Here is a 14,587-nt window from a genome sequence, read left to right on the forward strand (position 1 = left end):
GATAATAATGAATCCATGTCTGTGTGGAGTTTGTTCCATGACTGGCCAGGTACTCCAGCTTCCTCCCATAGTTCGAAGAGACATGGGATTAACATGGGATTAGGTTAATTGGTGATTCTAAATTGGTCCCAACCCTGAATTAGATAGGTGGAAGTGAACAGATGCATATTAATAATAATATCTGACATATTTGTCAGACAGTTATATTGTATTACAGAAGACAACAGCGTGCAGTAAGAATGATTTCCTGTACCTGTCCTTGTGGCAGTAGAGCTGAATCAGTCTGTCAGGGAAGGTGCTCCTCTGCCTGTTGAGTCTGTTGATAACACACAGTTACAGTATCAAACTGTCAGCTTTCACAGTACAACTAAGTTTGCGATTTTATACACTGCTCGCAGTATAAAATGCACTAAATTATTTTTATACACTTCATATGAATTCTTTCTGAATAAATGTTGGAAAAGGGTTACAGTATATGTGCCAAAAAAAGAGACTTACAGTTTAATGCTGTTACTCAATACAGCAATTTTTAAAAATTTTAAATATATGAAATCACTCTTTTCAGTTGAAAACTAAACATATTGTAATATTATGGAGACAAACACCAAAGTGTATTAAAAATACTTATTTAAAATGTGTTGATTAGACAGAACTGGACAGAGGAGGAGGCCGCTCACAGCGACGTGGCTTAAAGGGTCAACACCGTTCGGCATCTTGAAGGGGCCACACGCCAAATAACCACCTCTTAAAAGTTCACTGCTGTTGAGTTACTATTAAATAACATGGTTATGATTATAAAGGTGCGTCATACCTATTACATATTAGATTGTAAATGTAGAGGGCCTTTACTTGTTCCTCTTTAGCAGTGTAATTTTTCCATAGATCCAGGCTGATGTGGCTTTCACACCAAACCACAGTGAAAAATCCAGTTTGTGTGGCATCACAGAAATATTTATACTAGAACTCGACTGATATAGGATTTTTTAAAGACTGATACCAATACCGATGTTTGGGAACTTCAAATTACACTATTTAAGTCTTTTTTTTTTTTTTTTCATTCAGACACACAAAATGCAAAGAGATGGTGCGTTTGAAGTGATATATAGATTTAAATGAGCAACCTTTAATAAAACTCTGGTGCCCCGTCTACAAGAACAACCTTGTGGAACCAGTCTGAGCCCCACAGATCAGTGTGAACTGTTTAACAATGACACTTTCAAAACGACTTAATTTCCAGAATCAAGCCGCCCCCTGCTGAAGGCGCCAAATCCAACCCATCGAAGCGCCACCGTGACCGCCTGAACTCAGAGCTGGATCGGCTCGCCAGCCTCTTGCCCTTCCCCGAAGACGTCATCTCCAGCCTGGACAAGCTGTCCATCCTGAGGCTCAGCGTTAGCTACCTGCGCACCAAGAGCTTCTTCTCAGGTAGGAAACGCTTCAGAAACGTTGAGTTTTACTTTTTCTTGGCTCTCCTTTAGTCCTCTTGCTTCGAGCTGGAAAAAAGAGAGGAATGAAAACAATGTAAAAAAAAAAAAAAAGAGGCGCGTTTGATTTATAAGGCCAGCAAAAAAAAAAATGAGAGCTGCTTTGTGAAAATGAACGCAAAAGCTCATTGTTTCATTGCAGCTATTTTGTCTTCATAAAAGTAAAAAATGATTGCAATTAAAATCTAATTTAATGTCCAGTCCTATCCAGCTCTCCATCGCTCTCCCAGTGGCTGCCTTTCGGGTATCCCGTGGTGCACAAACCTCTCGTTAATGTGCCACAAACATCCTCCACTGCATTATTTATTTATTTTTCATTTGAATTTCAAATTCAAGGAAATCTCATAGAAAACCATGCTTGCTAATTATGGTGTTTGCCATAAATGTGCAGCCCCACTGAACAGGAGTGGCCCTCCGATGTCATTGTACATTCTGCATAATGACAATAAAGGCATTCTGTTCTATTCATTGCAGCTGCCAGTAGCTCTTCACAGGAAGTTGATTGTGACTTTGCCCGGTGAAGCGATCTTGGCTTTAAAAAGCCCCAAAGATGCATCTCGAATTTGACATAGATGCAGAAAGAAGGAGAAGCTGGAAAATGTCAGTGTTGCACTTTTCCCCTCCTCGCCTGAACTGCACTGAAGTAGCTTTTCACACCTCACAGAGGACCTGCAGACACAGAGGCAGAAAACATGCAGACAGGGACGGGTCGAGGGGGCTTTACGCACACAGAAAGGAGGTCAGAGAGGAGCTCTGCAGGCCAAAGCAGGCAGGAGCGTTGGGGAGGTTTCACTGTTGTACGGCAACGTGAAATGCGTCACTTTATGCAGATGGATTCATCAGATCAGTTTATTTCATTTTCCTCATATTGATAGTCTGCCACAGCTTGATAATTTCACCTGCTGGTGATTGTTTCCTCATCTGTGCCCTCTTTCCTACTTCCTTCTCTCCTCTGTGGGAGCAGGGCTCTTTAAACAGCTTGACCTTTTTGTTTCTTTTTGCTCTTTCAGACATGATGCTCAGACTTTCTGCCCTTCTCTATTTCTGTGTGTGTTTAAAAAAAATCTTGCCATGTTGTGAATTTAATTAAAAGTAGCCTTAAATATAAAATGAGCTATGAGCACTGGTATAACTAAAATCCAGCAGGAGTTGGACTTTGACAAAGCAACTTATGATGCAGCTGGACTAAACGTCAAATGTAAGCGAGGCTCTCGTTTGTTGAATGCCTGCTGCCTTTGCTCCTTTCTCCTCATGTCACACACATCTGGTTTTGTTATTAGGACTGAGATGAAAGAACATGGGAAATGAGAACCGGTGAAAAGATAAACCCGTGGATCCTCCTCTTGCCTCCTCTCCTGTTTGTCCTTTCAGTTGCATTTTAGGTATTGAGTCATTCTTCAGCACAGCGTACTGAGATTGATGTCCAGGTCATAGGCGGGAGGACGGAGGACAGAAGAAACGGGGAGGCGTCTGCTTTTTCCTCCCTGGTTCTCCAACTGTTTTTCCTTGTGTGGCTTCCATGTTTCAGTGCACACTTTGCTGCTTGTTGTGCCTTTTGGATTTCTGTTCCCTTTGGGACTTTGAAAATGGCCAAAGTCCTGCCTTTTGTTTACTACCACCTCCACTAATGCCCACACCGTACCATACAGCGCACACTAGATCTGACCAGATGTAATATGCACTAACCAGACACTTTGTTAGGGACACCTGCCTAATTGCTCATTTACACCAGTATCTAATCAGGCAATCACATGACAGCAACTCAATCCATTTAGGCATTTATATATGTGTCATGGTTGTTGGTCCCAGACGGGCTGGTCCAAGTATTTCAGAAACTGCTGATCTGCTGGGATTTTCTTACAGAACCATCTCTAGAGAGAGAAAATATCCAGTGAGCAGCAGTTCGCTGGGAGGAAAAACCTTGATGATGTCAGAGGTCAGAGAAGAATGGTCGGACTGCTTTAAACTGAAAGGAAGGCAACAATAACTCAAATAGCCACTTGTTACAACCAAGGTATGCAGAAGATCACATGAGGTGTCCCTTCTTTCGGCCAAAAAACAGGAAACTGAGGGTACAATTCACACAGGCTCACCAAAACTGGACAGTGGAAGATTGGAAGACACTCCCCTGGTCTGACAAGACCAAGTTCAAGTTGTAGGTATTCTCTTAAAGTGTCTTAATTTTTATTTATGAGGTCTTATAAAGCGTCGATTTTTCTATTGAAAATGTTGCAGGAACCCTGTAACGAGAACACGGAAACATGTCCACATCCTCGATGTACTTTCTCCTGTTCTTATTTTAAGGGGTTTATATTTGGGTCCTCATAGCCTCTCAGAGTGAAACTCAGCAGCTGCCTGCTGTTAATAATTCAGCCACATTGCGCCTGAAGAGTTTATAGAGCAGAACAAGGACAAATGCTTGGTTACCAGAATGATATTTGTATTTTTTTTTTTTTTTTTTAAAGAATCGGGTGGTATTTGTTGGTGTGATGTGTGATGGTGGTTGGTGGTGCTTTTAGTGAGCGATCTGGGAGTTTAGAGGTGGTGACCTGTGTGTCTGGGCTCCCTGTGATTCAGACTCTGTTTAAGAAGTGCAAAAGTGCAGGAGGATCAGCTTTGTAGAGGAGTTAGCGGGCTTACAGGCATAGCAGATGGATTTTACTCTGTGTGTGTGTGTGTGTGGGGGGGGGGGGGGGGGGGGGGGGGGGTAGTGCTGAATGTTTTCACAGATTATCCATTAAAAGCAGATTGTGCGTCTGTCCAAAAACAACAAACAGCCCTCAGAAATCTGCTCAGCCAGAAAAATCCTCCAGCGTCAGTCAGTGCGAGGGGAATGAGAACGCCCGTCGTTCGCTGGTTTATACAAGATTATTGTGTGTATACAGTCAGATTTACTCTGCTGTTGTGTGAAATCTGATTGATATAAACGTAATCTTAATAAAAAGGGCTTTTATATTTATCCATCAGAGCATACAGGCGTAGCTCAAAAAGAAATGCTGCTGACTTTGTTTCATTATTTCTTCAAATTATTGAGAATGTATCAAATCATGTGTTGAACCAGAGTTTGGCTTACTGTTCTCTCACAAATTGCTGTTGTCGATTTATTTTATTCGAGTTAAAAATGCATTTTTGCCCAGTTTAGAGATCTGAAGGAGCCCATGAACCTTAAACACCAGCACTCTGTTGCTGACTTTTGCTACCTAAAGCCATGGAGAGCTTGCACAACCTGAGTAATGCTCTTTTCTGACACCTCTAATGAGCAAAAACCTACAACAGGGGACCTAAAATGAGCAACTGAGAGAATAAACCCAGCAACAAAGCATTCATTTGGTCAGGGCAGAGGGCTGTTTTTCCATAGTGCACAACAATGACTGCACTTGTTTTAAAGGGCTTCAGTTCCTGAAGGGAATTTCCCATTTATTTTCTCCACTGATGTTTCAGAAAATCCTTACATAAAGAGTTTTAAGCCTTAAACCAAGTCATCCAGCTACGAGGTGAACCACGACCATAAGAAGATTTTATCTGGATTAGAAAAATAAAGGAAAAAAACAAAGGCAAAGGTCCATACTTAGGCCTGTTTACATAATTACTTTTAATGGAGAAGGAACCACTCGTCCCATAATGCACTGCAAATCCCAGCATGACATGACGTGAACCAGACAACTGTACTGTGCAAATTATGCCACACACTGGCCCACACAACAGGCTCAAACACCACAACTTTCTCCTACCAGCTACACAAGAACCGTGAGAGAGTGTGGAGAGAGTTAATGAATGAGAAGCACTGAAGAACCATCAAGTACACAAATGGGGTAATATTAACAGTCATGTAACTCTAATAGAAAGAAAAAGAAAACTCCATCATTACATCATTCAGGATTTTTCCTGAAATGGGCTTATTCATCAAATAGTGAATTTGGGGGGTGGGTGGGATAAAAAGAAACAAATATGACCACTTATACCAAGAACCACCAAGAGTAATTTTGACCCATATAGCAAATAATCTAAAATGGGACTGATAGATACGTATATAGAGGACTGTAGTTAAATTTTTAAAAAATGAAAAATTGCTGCAGGGTTGAGCCGGGCAGAGCGGGTCATAGTAGATGACGGAGGGACCTGTAGCTGAATCAAGCAGAGAGTCCAGAGTGTGGAGAGCTAATCTGAGCAAATAAGGAGTGAAATCCAGAGCGGAGCAGCAGAATCGGAAGGGGTTCAAGTCTGAGGAGCGGAGCTGAGCTGAGGAGGGGAAGCTGCAGGCTGAGGCAGAGCAGTGTGGACGCTGGGTAAGAGGTCGCAGGTCCAGATGAAGAGGAGGCAGGTGTGGATGAGATGATAAACTTTCTTTGTAATACTTTTACAATAATGAATTTATAAAAATGTCTTTGTGTTGTCATAGCCAAGTGTGAGGTTAGTTTTAAAAATGTCAGTGACGATCGGTTCAGTGTGTTTCACAGTAAGGCTCTTCTTTCACATAATCCAAAATTAATGTTTAACTTTTCCAGAATATTCTTCTTCTACAATCATTAAATTATTTACGTGTTGTTTGTTGTACCCTTTAGGACCCTGTCCTGGTGGTTCTGTTGTTCCCATGGTACCAGGGACCACCACCAATCAGAAACATGGCTGTTTCAGTTTAGGATTGTGGGTAGTGTAGTTCTTTGCCATGACGTCTACAGCATGGGTATTCAACTCCAGGCCTCGAGGTCCGGTGTCCTGCAGGTTTTAGATGTGTCCCTGATCCAACACACCTGAATCAAATGGCTGAATTACCTCCTCAGTATGCAGTCAAGCTCCAGAGTCCTGCTATATTTGACTCAGGTGTGTTGAAGCAGAGACATATCTAAAACCTGCAGGACACCGGCCCTCGAGGCCTGGAGTTGAATACCCCTGGTCTACAGGATCACATACTCTCAGGGAGACCTCACTCTTGAGTTCTGTAGGACCAGACATATTCTTGCGCCTCCTGCTGGCCTTTACAAAGAACGCAGTTTTAAGGTGCTTTAGTTTTGGCTTCACTTTTCAGACTTGGGAACTACGGCCATTTTTTATACCGTCTGTAGTGATAATGTTAGTCAGCTCGCTGCAGTTTAGCTACACTGCAATAATAATGGTTAGATTGTAAGATTAGCTGATAAAGGTTTTTGAAGGTTATTGCTACATTATCAGATGGGCCGTGCGGGCTTGGATTATTTAGCTGACCTTCTCCACGCTACACAGTACTACTCCACTGTCTCAAGGGGAACTTATTGAGTAATTCTCAGTTCAGCAGATTTTCTTCCACTCTCGTCCTTTATAGAGCTAAAAGTGCACAACAGAAGCGTCAAAAACAGCCTGCAGAAACATCGCCATCCAAGCGCGTAAATCCTGAGCACCCCCCCACCCCATCCTCACGTCTTAACACAGCACAAATGTATTGTAGGTCAGCTCCTCGCGCCCGTGGCCATGAGGTGACCCTTACACCCGGGTCTCGGCTGCGCAGTAATGTAGGTCTAAACAGACGGCAGCTTTGCAGAGAGGAGATGAAAGCCCCCGAGAATGAAAACACAGCTGGATAATCCACTCATGGATGCTTTACAGATCCTTTGAACAGGGGAAAGAGGAGACTGACTGAACAAAGTAGAACCCACTTGTCATGTTTTCTGAAACAGCGTAAAGGTTACAGTGTTGTTACAAATACACAACTAAACCAAGAAGTTCTGGGCTTGTTCTGATGTTTGGAAGAACATGATGGTGACGGTGACTCGAGGATTCAGGATAGCAGGACTTCACGTGGCTGCATCCATCATTTATTCTGTCTGTGGTGCTAAAGGAACGAAAAAAATCTTCATTAATACAGCTGCAATTTCAAAAAAGCTAGGACGTTGAGTAAAATGTAAAGAATAGTTCTATGTAATAGAACATATCAAATGTTTCAGCTGAGAAAATGTATAATTTTAAGAAAGTTATTAGTTCATATTGGCAGCAACACATCTCAAAAAAGTTTGGAGAAGGGCATGTTCGCCACTTACGGATGCTTTACAGACCCTTTGAAGATGGAAAGAGGAGACTGTTTGACCAAAGTGGAAACCACTCTCCACATGCTGAAATATGAAGACCTTCCCTGCAAAAGACATCGTCTGAATGGGAGCATATGTTGCCCTAAAACTTGTGTGTACCTTTCAGTATTGATGGAGCCTTTCCAGATGTGCAAGCTGCCAATTCCGTAGGCACTAATGCACACCATCAGAGATGCAGACATTTGAACGAAGCTCTGATAACAAGCTGGATGGTCTCGTTCTGCTTTTGTCTGGAGGACGTGGTGTTCATACTTTCCAAAAAGAATTTCAAATTTGGATTCGTCTGATCACAGAACAGTTTTCCACTTTGCCCCAGTCCATTTGAACTGAGCTTTGGTCCAAAGAAGACAACAGTTTTTCTGGATCATGTTTATATGGCACGGTGAACTGTGTAACCAGACAGTGATTTCTGGAAGTGTTGCTGTGTCCATGCAGTGGTTTCCATTACAGAATCATGTTTTTAATGCTACATGAGGCCCCAAATATTGATTTTCAGCCTTGCCCCCTTGTGCACAGAGATTTCTCCAGATTCTCTGAATCTTTTGATGATATTATGCATTGTAGATGATGAGATACTCAAAGTCTTCATAATTTTGTGCTTATACTGAATTTACATAAAAGAGAAAACAATGGGATCCCTTTTATTAGCGCTTCATCAGTGTATTTCACAGCCTACTTTGTTCTCAGCGTAAACCCATCGCAAACACTGAGAACATTTACATTTAAATAATAATCTGCCTTCAGTGCCTCTGATTGTGTCTTTGTGCATCAGACTTTGTTCTGCCTCATGAAGCAGCAAATGAAGAAGACAATGTCACATCAGACTTTGACACTGCGTTCATGACATCTGGAAAAACTCAGGAACTCGAAGGTCATTTGTCAGCACATTTACTATCAAAGAAGTAACAGCTGATGCACTACACAGCTGCTTCATGTAGATGTTATTTCAAATTTAGACTTAATTCACATTTATTTTGAGCAAATTGTTCCCCACTCACATCTGCGCACTGCTGTCATTACAGCGGGAGTGTTTCCTTTGGTTTTTACCAGCATTTTGTCAGGACATTAAATTGATACAGGGTTCTCGTGGATCAGTGCAAAAGGCTGAAATTGGAATCAAGGAGTCAGTACATTTAGCAGGTAAATGTTCTGACTATTTTAACTCTTTAATAAGAGTTAAAAGAGTAAATAGAATGCAATAGAAAAGCAATCATTTTTTTCATTTCAGCCCCATTTTTTTAAATAGACACATCTACCAAATATTTAAGATTTCCTGTATTGTAAAACTTTGAATACATGAGCAGTAAAAACTAAACAAAATTCTTGGACACTCTTAAAATGTTTCAGTAAACGCTATAAACCTTCCTCAATTGTGTGTTAGTGCAACAGCAGGTGCATTTGTGCATTAGAGTCCTTTTATTTCTGGTGGTATTCTGTAAAACTTTATAGGTGAGCATTCAAGCACAGGAACATATTGGACTTGTGGGTTTTCCACCTTCACACATCCTTTGGACAGAGGTTCCAGCCTGTCACACCTCTGGTTGCGTTTGTGAGGGTTTTGGGGTCTTGAGGATGATGGTTGGTCGCCGGCTTGTTGACTAGCTTCAAACTGAGGATAAGTGCAAGCAAAAACTTTAAAGTTTGGTTTCTTGTTCAGAAGAACACGGTCTCTCGTGCAGATAAGCCAGCAGTCTGGGCTGCACAGGTCAAAGATGTATCCAAACAGGGGAAAGTGTCGTGACCTTGACCTTGCAGGTGTTTTGTACTTGTGTAGCAACATGTCAGAAAGATCCGTGCCGCCTATGATTGTAGGCATGAATGAGTGATGGCCGCCGCACGTGTATTTGTGTGGACTGTCTGACAGTTGAAGGAGGCATCAACTTACATGACCTTGCACCATAAAAAAGTTTTAAAGTCCATCTGTTATTTGTTAAATGGAAAGTAAAACCCAAAATGACTACCTTATTAACAGTATTGCTTGTTAAACTAGTATTTTTTTTTTAATAAAATATGGCTTTATTAGAAAATGATTGTCACAGCTGGGAGATTAGCCTGCTATCACGTGTAGGTAAAAATGAGCCCCATCATGTGCTGTAGCTTGTTTTAACCAGCCACCTATCCCACCACGTGCTGATGCAACCCTTGAAAGTTTACCCAAAATGCACTTTTCATGTTAACAGATCAAACATCCAGGTTACCAATTCTTGCATCCGTTCCTCTACGTCACTGACATTAAATTAGTGCAGACTTGCAACTGAAACTATGATCTGTCCCATAATGCTGATGCACCAAACTGGTCCCAGAAACCAGATCTTGTCTTTAGATTGTGACACTTGGAGCGAGTGCAAAATTGATTTGGTTGCAGTTTTTAGAGAAGGTAGAGGTCCTTCATAAAAAAATTAACACTCACACCCACAAACACATTGTAGTTTGCAGATAGCGCTCTCTGTTTTGTCTTCAGGGAGGTGCTCTCCTCTGCACTGGTCTGAACCTTTGAAAAATTAATTTCCATCGCTCGCGCTGTGAACACGGGGCTGGAGGAGGATGAGATTAGACGGGGTCACCGATTGCGTCGTCATCCCTCTGTTGTCAGCCGGTCGTCTTATCTGCAGGTCGACCTCACAGCCATTGTGTTTGCTTGTTGCTGAGCTCTGTGTCTGGAAGCATAATTGCGACTTTGGATTAAAGTCAGTAACAAAGCCGCTGCCTCTCAGATATTCAGCCTCACATGCAGCTTTTGTGAACTGATGTGACGCTTTTTGTAGGTTTTCTAACACCGTTTTTCTGGATCAGGTGAGGAAGCTGATGTTCAGAATCCAGCTCTTATTTCAAACTAATGTAAACAGAATCAGTGGTTATAATACATTGGAAAAGTTGCCTTGGTCATTCATCAAACAAACAATTTTTGTTTGAAGCTTCTTAATGTGATACATCTGCTTTTCTTCTATGCTTTAATTTTGTCTTTATCGCTGAAAAATATAAGCTGTATATAAAAGATGGACATAATCAACAAGACGTCAGTGGGTTACGGGTTTGATGCAGTTATTGCAAGCAAAGGATTTGCAACTGAATATGAAGCTTGGATCTATTTTAATTTTATCTGTTCTCATACTTTTGCTCACAGACAAAAGGTGCTAGCTTCCAAACTGTGTATCAGATCCAGATGTAAATACCTGGAAATAAAAGCTGCAATGTTGAATCTTTTGCCTCATATTGATTTTTTTTTTCAAACCCAAATGTTTCCAGTCTACAGCAAAGATAAAGGAATTGGCCTCACCGCTCCAATACTCTTGGAGGGGAGTGTACACTGTAAAAACAAATCTGTAAAACACACATACACAAAAGTAAATATTGGTTTATTTTTTACAGAACTTTATGGGCATAAATGCTTAAAAAAAATTATGACTACTATGCAGCTATTTCTTATCCTGCAGTATGTACTGCCTGGTAATATGAAACACTCTACTACAACTAGGAGGTGGAGGTAATGCACCTGCAAGCTGTTTTCTAATCAGTATTTAACAACAGAAGTTGAATTAACTTGCTAACTGACTAACAGGCTTTAGGACCAGTAAGGTGATTGTAGTGCAATGAGTTTAGATGCTGCTGTAAAAACAGGAGAAGCCAGCAGGCAGTTGTTGACTATAGCCTTCATAGTCTCGGATGGAAAATGAGGTTCGGGTAAAGCCAGGACGTAACAAGTCTGCATAATCATTTGAGAGAGTGGTTTGAGGTAGGGGTCGATTTTTGAGGAAAAGTCCCGTGTTCCAAGTGAATGTCGAGTAGCATTTGTGCTTGAAAAGCACACTGTTAATTCAGACACTCAAACTGGTTGAGGTGAGGGCTAACAAACACCTACTGTACTGTAGCAACTATGTGTGAGTCAGCGCAACCATACCCTTAACATTAAGCCGTAACAAGATTTAAATGAGTGAATTGCTTAAAAAAATTACCCCTGTACACTTTTTGTGAAAATTGGTTATAAATTGGTTATACAGCTTTTGCAGGCTATAAACATGTTTATTTCTGCTGTAAAGTTGGATATTTTAACACGCGAGTCTTTGGGGACTGACCCCCTTTTGGAACCAGCCTCAAGTGGACATTAGATGAACTGCAGCCTGGGAGGTCTCCACTTGCTGGAAACTGAATATATTCCAGGGTTTTGGACAAAATTAGACATTTGAAGGCCTCACTGTGAATTCCTTCAGTCTCTGACATGTTAATATGATTATATTACGTTCCACTTTGATGTCCTGATTATTGATTCCAAGCCAACTGTAGTTTTTCTATGTGAAGAATTCACATTGAAAGAGTTAAAATCATATTACTGACTTCAGCCATACTCCAGCATTCATACGAGTGAGGTCCTCCTGATGTTTCCTGTGAGGACTTAAGAGTGTGTGTGTTGTGTTGGTTTCCTCGTCAATCTCTGCTGTGCCACCACGTCCCTCCTTCTCATCCTCCACATGGTTGCCTCGGGGTGTTTTTCCAAATCATGACGTCAGGGTCCAAAAACCCCCTCCGCCCCATCTCGCTCTTAATAATTGATAGTCGACCAGCTTTTGAGTCTGAGTCACCGACAGACAAAAGTCTGGCTGCAGCTCAGTGAGGAGCCACTGTTTGAATTAAAGGCCCAAAGCGCAATGTTTTCATACTAATGAATCTAAATAACTCTTTGCTGACAATACTTGTAACATGTTAAAGGTTTAAAATCGTTTTCCTCTGATGTGACAGATACTCTGGACATGTAAGTGGATAAAATAATAAACAGGAGGAGCTCATTCAGTGGTGATTGGTGATGTTTCCATCAGACATCATAACTTTCTAATGACTCTGTGCTGAGATTTGTGTTTGGTTAGCATCCCGTGCGTTACCACCGAGGGCTGGCCGACACAACAACTCCATTCGTGATAATAAAGAGGTACGATGGAGCGTTATTAAACCCCGCGGGGAGTCTGGATCACGATCAGAAGAAACCATTTGACCGCCCCAAGCTTCGGCCTCCGTATTGTCAGAGACTTCCTCCTCTATTAACGTTTCCACTGCTGCTTCAAAAAAGCGCTTTGTTTCCTTCAGGCTCAACCCTCTCCTGACAATTTTCTCCTCAGACACACACACACACACATCCTCCATGTTTTGTCTCAGAAGTCTGCACAGGAAACTCTTCAGTTACAGTAACTCTCAATATACATGCATCTACAATATACAGTACATTTCAAGGGATTTATATAGATTTAATGAGCTGGTATATTTTCAGTAGTGCACCACCACGAAATTCCTGCTGTGTTTTCCGTGCCACTAACAACCCCCACTGTCTTTCAGTAACCCTGCATGCTCCTTTTAATGTGAAAACAGGCTTCTGACTGCAAGGAAAAAACTACCTGTCCACCTGTTAGTGAGGCTTCATCTCAGCCAGTTTACTTTAAATGTCAATCAATTATAGTGATTTTTTTTGCATATTTGTCACAATTAGAATAGTTTGTGCTTTAAATGAAGGACCAGCCAGTATAGAGGGTGCAGGAGGCAGGATTAGTGCTGTGAAAAACATGTATGAGGAAGCACTCAGGTTTGAACTGCGTGCCGCCTAATGTCAGCAAGAGAACAATGTAAAGCAATGAGACTTACAGCGCTGTGAAAATGTTTTTGCACCCTTCCTGATTTCTTTTTTTTTTTTCTTATTTTTCACGCTTATATGTTTCAGATCATCAAACAAATGTTAATATTAGACAAAGATAACCCGAGTAAATACAAAATGCAGTTGTTAACTGTTTTTAACAGTTTTAACTTCATTTATTAAGGGAAAAGTTATCCAAACCTACCTGACCCTGTGTGAAAAACTAAGTGCCTCCTAAACCTACTAATTGGTTGTGCCACCTTTGGCACCAAAAGCTGCAATTAATGAGTCTCTCACATCACTGTGGAGGAATTTTGGCCCATATGAACGGCCCGTTTAAGGTCAAAGCATCTCAATCTGATACAAGTCCAGACTTTGGGCCACTCCAAAATCTTAATTTTGGTTTTTTTGAGATGTTCAGAGGTGGACTTGCTGGTTCATTTTGGATTATTATCCTGCTACATAACCCAAGTGCTCTTGAGCTTCAGGGCATGAACTGATGGTTCGACTTCCTTCTTCAGGATTTTCTGGTAGAGAGCAGAATTCATGGTTCCATCAGTTATAGTAAGTTGTCCTGAAGCAGCAAAGCAGCTCCAGACCATCTACCACCACCATGTTTGACTGTTGACTGATGATCTTTTTATGAAATGCTGTGTTAGTTTATGCAGATGTAACGGGACTCAAAACTTCCAAAAAGTTCAGCTTTTGTCTCATCAGTCCACAGAATATTTTCTGGAGGATCATCAGGATGTTTTTTGGCAAGTGTGAGACGAGCCTTTGTGTTCTTCTTGGTCAGCAGTGGTTTTCTCCTTGGAATCTCCCATGGATGCTATTTTTGTCCAGTCTTTTTCTTATTGTTGAATCATGAACTCTGACCTTAACTGAGGCGACTGAGACCTGCAGTTCTTTAGATGTTGTTCTGGGTTCTTGTGTGACCTCCTGGATGAGTCGTTGATGAGCTCTTGGAGTAATTTTGGAAGGCTGGCCGCTCCTGGGAAGGGTCACCACTGTTCCAAGTTTTCTCCATGTGTGGATAACGGCTCCCACTGTGGTTCACTGGAGTCCCAAAGCCTTAGAAACGGCTCTGTAACCCTTTCCAGAGTGATAGATGCCAAAGACTTTGTTTCTCAGCTGTTTCTTTAGATTGTGGTATGATGTGTTGCTTTTTGAGATCTTTTAGCCCACTTCACGTAGTCAGACACGTTCTATTTAAGTGATTTCCTGATTCAGCAGGTCTGGCAGTAATCAGGACTGGGTGTGGCCAGTGACACTGAACTCAGCTTTCCAAAAAATGTGATTAATTCAGTTATTAATTCATTTAAGTCATTTATGATTTAACAAGGGGGGAGTTTTTCACACAGTCAGGTAGATTTGTGGAGCTTTTTTCACTTAATAAATGAAATAATCTTTTAAAAAGAAATCAGGAAGGG

The 14,587-nt window shown here is 41.4% G+C and overlaps 1 protein-coding gene across 1 annotated transcript in view; it reads left to right on the forward strand.

Moving 5' to 3' along the window:
* The window catches only part of ahr1b (aryl hydrocarbon receptor 1b), a 48,547-nt gene that overhangs the window by 1,093 nt on the left and 32,867 nt on the right, over positions 1-14,587 (forward strand). The window contains exon 3 of the mRNA XM_030750440.1: positions 1,238-1,425. Within this exon, the coding sequence (XP_030606300.1) occupies positions 1,238-1,425 (188 nt within the window). The remainder of the gene's footprint in view (positions 1-1,237; positions 1,426-14,587) is intronic.

The sequence above is a fragment of the Archocentrus centrarchus genome, chromosome 2 (assembly GCF_007364275.1).
Source record: "Archocentrus centrarchus isolate MPI-CPG fArcCen1 chromosome 2, fArcCen1, whole genome shotgun sequence".
Classification (NCBI taxonomy): Eukaryota; Metazoa; Chordata; class Actinopteri; order Cichliformes; family Cichlidae; genus Archocentrus; species Archocentrus centrarchus.